General features: G+C 33.2%; 1 protein-coding gene across 1 annotated transcript in view; it reads left to right on the forward strand.

Moving 5' to 3' along the window:
• The window catches only part of FDP41_004365 (uncharacterized protein), a gene marked incomplete at both ends in the record, with an annotated part of 6,012 nt that extends 3,608 nt beyond the window's left edge, over positions 1–2,404 (forward strand). Inside the window, one exon of the mRNA XM_044707771.1 lies at positions 51–2,404. Coding sequence (XP_044561179.1) covers positions 51–2,404 — 2,354 coding nt within the window. The remainder of the gene's footprint in view (positions 1–50) is intronic.
• Positions 2,405–2,477: the final 73 nt, after the last annotated feature.

Raw genomic sequence — 2,477 nt, forward strand, 5'->3', positions numbered from 1 at the left:
AAAAAAGGACAAGAAACCTTTTTATGGTTTGGCTGTTGACATCAAAAAAGCTTATGACTCATTACCGAGAATTATGCTTCGTGATGGACTGCTATTCTTAGGGATTGATGAAATTACTGCTGATGGAATTCTGGAAATATTAGGTGAATCTACGACAAAGTTTGTTATACCTAATGGTAAATCTGAATGTTTCAATGTGAAAGATGGATTGAAACAAGGCGACACCTTCTCTCCCCTTGCATTCAAAATTGCGCTTGAGCCTCTCTTACAATTTTTAGAAATAACATATAATGGTGCTAGTGTTGCAAATTATTGGAACATTAGTACAGGCGCATGGATTGATGATTTGAACTCATTTTCCAACGAACTACCTGAAATTGAAAATTCTTTGCATGACATTGAAACCTATCTTCATGGCTATCACATGGAATTAGATCATTCCAAAACTAACCTCTTCTCTGATAAGGAATGTAGTATCAAGACATTATCTGGAAGTACGATCAAAAGTAATGATTCTATTATTATACTTGGTAATAATATTACCAATAATACTGAGGAACAAAAGAAATACACTACTTCAATTATTGAAGAAGTTAAAAGAAGAACTAACTCTATTGGCTGGAATTTTCCAATACAGAACATTGTCAAAATTATCAACACAGACATTGTTCCGTATGCACTGTACCACCTAATTCCTCTTGCTAATGACCATCTAGAGAAACAAATTGATAAATTCTTTCGCAACTTTATATGTGAAAGATTAAGAACCAAGAGAAAATTAGCTCTCGAGTGGTTTTATACTCATCAAGACAAAGGTGGACTTGGATTAATTTCTGTGCAAGAAATGAGTTACTCGGACCTAATGTGTAAAGTCAGAAAGTTCCTTGAACAATATGATATTTGTCTTGGATCTTCTACAAGATTCCTTTGTGAACGAATCAAACAGGAGCATGGTTTTGACATCCTCAATGATCCAATCCCTACTTGGTATAAACCAGACCCATGGATTCCTCAATATCTCAAGAGAATAATTTTCATGAACAAATCTTCCAATATTAGATTGTGGCATTCGAGTGACCAATGGCATGAAAAAACTCTCATCCCTTATGGAAAATTCCCTAAAGGTTTAAGACAATTCCTGCTCTATAAAGATTGGAACAGATTAAGTATGTGGGTTCCTGACCCTAAAAATTTACAAGTGAAATTACATAATGACATCAAACATTCCAATCATGTCACCCAAATTCGCAACATTCTCAATAGCATGGATTTTGGAAAAATCAAAGACGAAAGCAAATACTACAAATATGTTGGTAACAACACATCCATGTCAAACCTCTTGAACAAAGCTACACTAATTGGTACTGACGGATCGTGTAACAATAATATTGCTGGATACCGTATTGTAACTGATCAGAATGTTTCCATCTCAAGTCACACCTTAGGACAAGGAACTTCCTACAACAGTGAAGTTCAAGCGCTCCACACAGTTGTTAGATTGCTAGATAACAACACTCCTAGAACAATAGTCATAGATGCGAAAAGTATTTATGACCAACTTTTCCAATTCAGAAAATCTAGAGATCCTTATGTTGAAGAAATTCGTAATTATTTAAAAATGAAGGATCAGATCAAAATTATGCATGTTAATAGTCATACAGGTAAACAAGATATCTATAGCCGCATAAATGAATTAGCAGATAGGGCTGCTAAGAAAGGTGCTGATTGTAACAATATTCTTACTAATATTCCATCCAATAATTGGTATATTATTATCAACAATGTATTATACACTCAAAACACTAGACAAACAATGTACAAACTTCTATTTCAACGCCTCCACAAAAGAACATATACGCCAAAGAACCTTCCTCCCAAGAACAGAAAGTTCACCAACATTTACCCCTCAATAGGAATCGGTTTCAGAACCTTAAATCTAATATTTAAAATTAGAATGAACGTGATGAAGACTTTGGAAAATTTAAACAAGATATCCAAGACGAACTTGCTATGTCCTTGCTGTAGTAGAGAGACAATGCAACACATTATTTTTGAATGTAAATACTTTTGTGATATAAGAAAAGAAATGTTTAGGAATTTATATAATATCTCAATATATGCAAAGAATAACAAGAAGTTCTCCAAACGACTATTGTACCTCATCAAGACTAAACAAGATATCCATAGCCTAACAGGTGCTAAAGTTGGATTGGGTAAGAAATGGGACAAAGTATTTACTAAGGAAGCTTATCGATCTATTACTAAAATGTGGATGAAACGAAATCATTTTTTCATGGAAGAATTGAAACTCACCTGGAATGAATTTGAACAACAATACGATTTTAATCCTAATTTCATTGATTTGAACAAGTTTAAACTATACATGAAATACCCACGACCATGAATAATAATTGAAATTTACAACAATATTTGAAATTTACACTAACCTTGATGACAAACAATAATTGAAATTTACA

The sequence above is a fragment of the Naegleria fowleri genome (genome assembly GCF_008403515.1).
Source record: "Naegleria fowleri strain ATCC 30894 chromosome Unknown tig37, whole genome shotgun sequence".
Classification (NCBI taxonomy): domain Eukaryota; phylum Heterolobosea; class Eutetramitea; order Acrasida; family Naegleriidae; genus Naegleria; species Naegleria fowleri.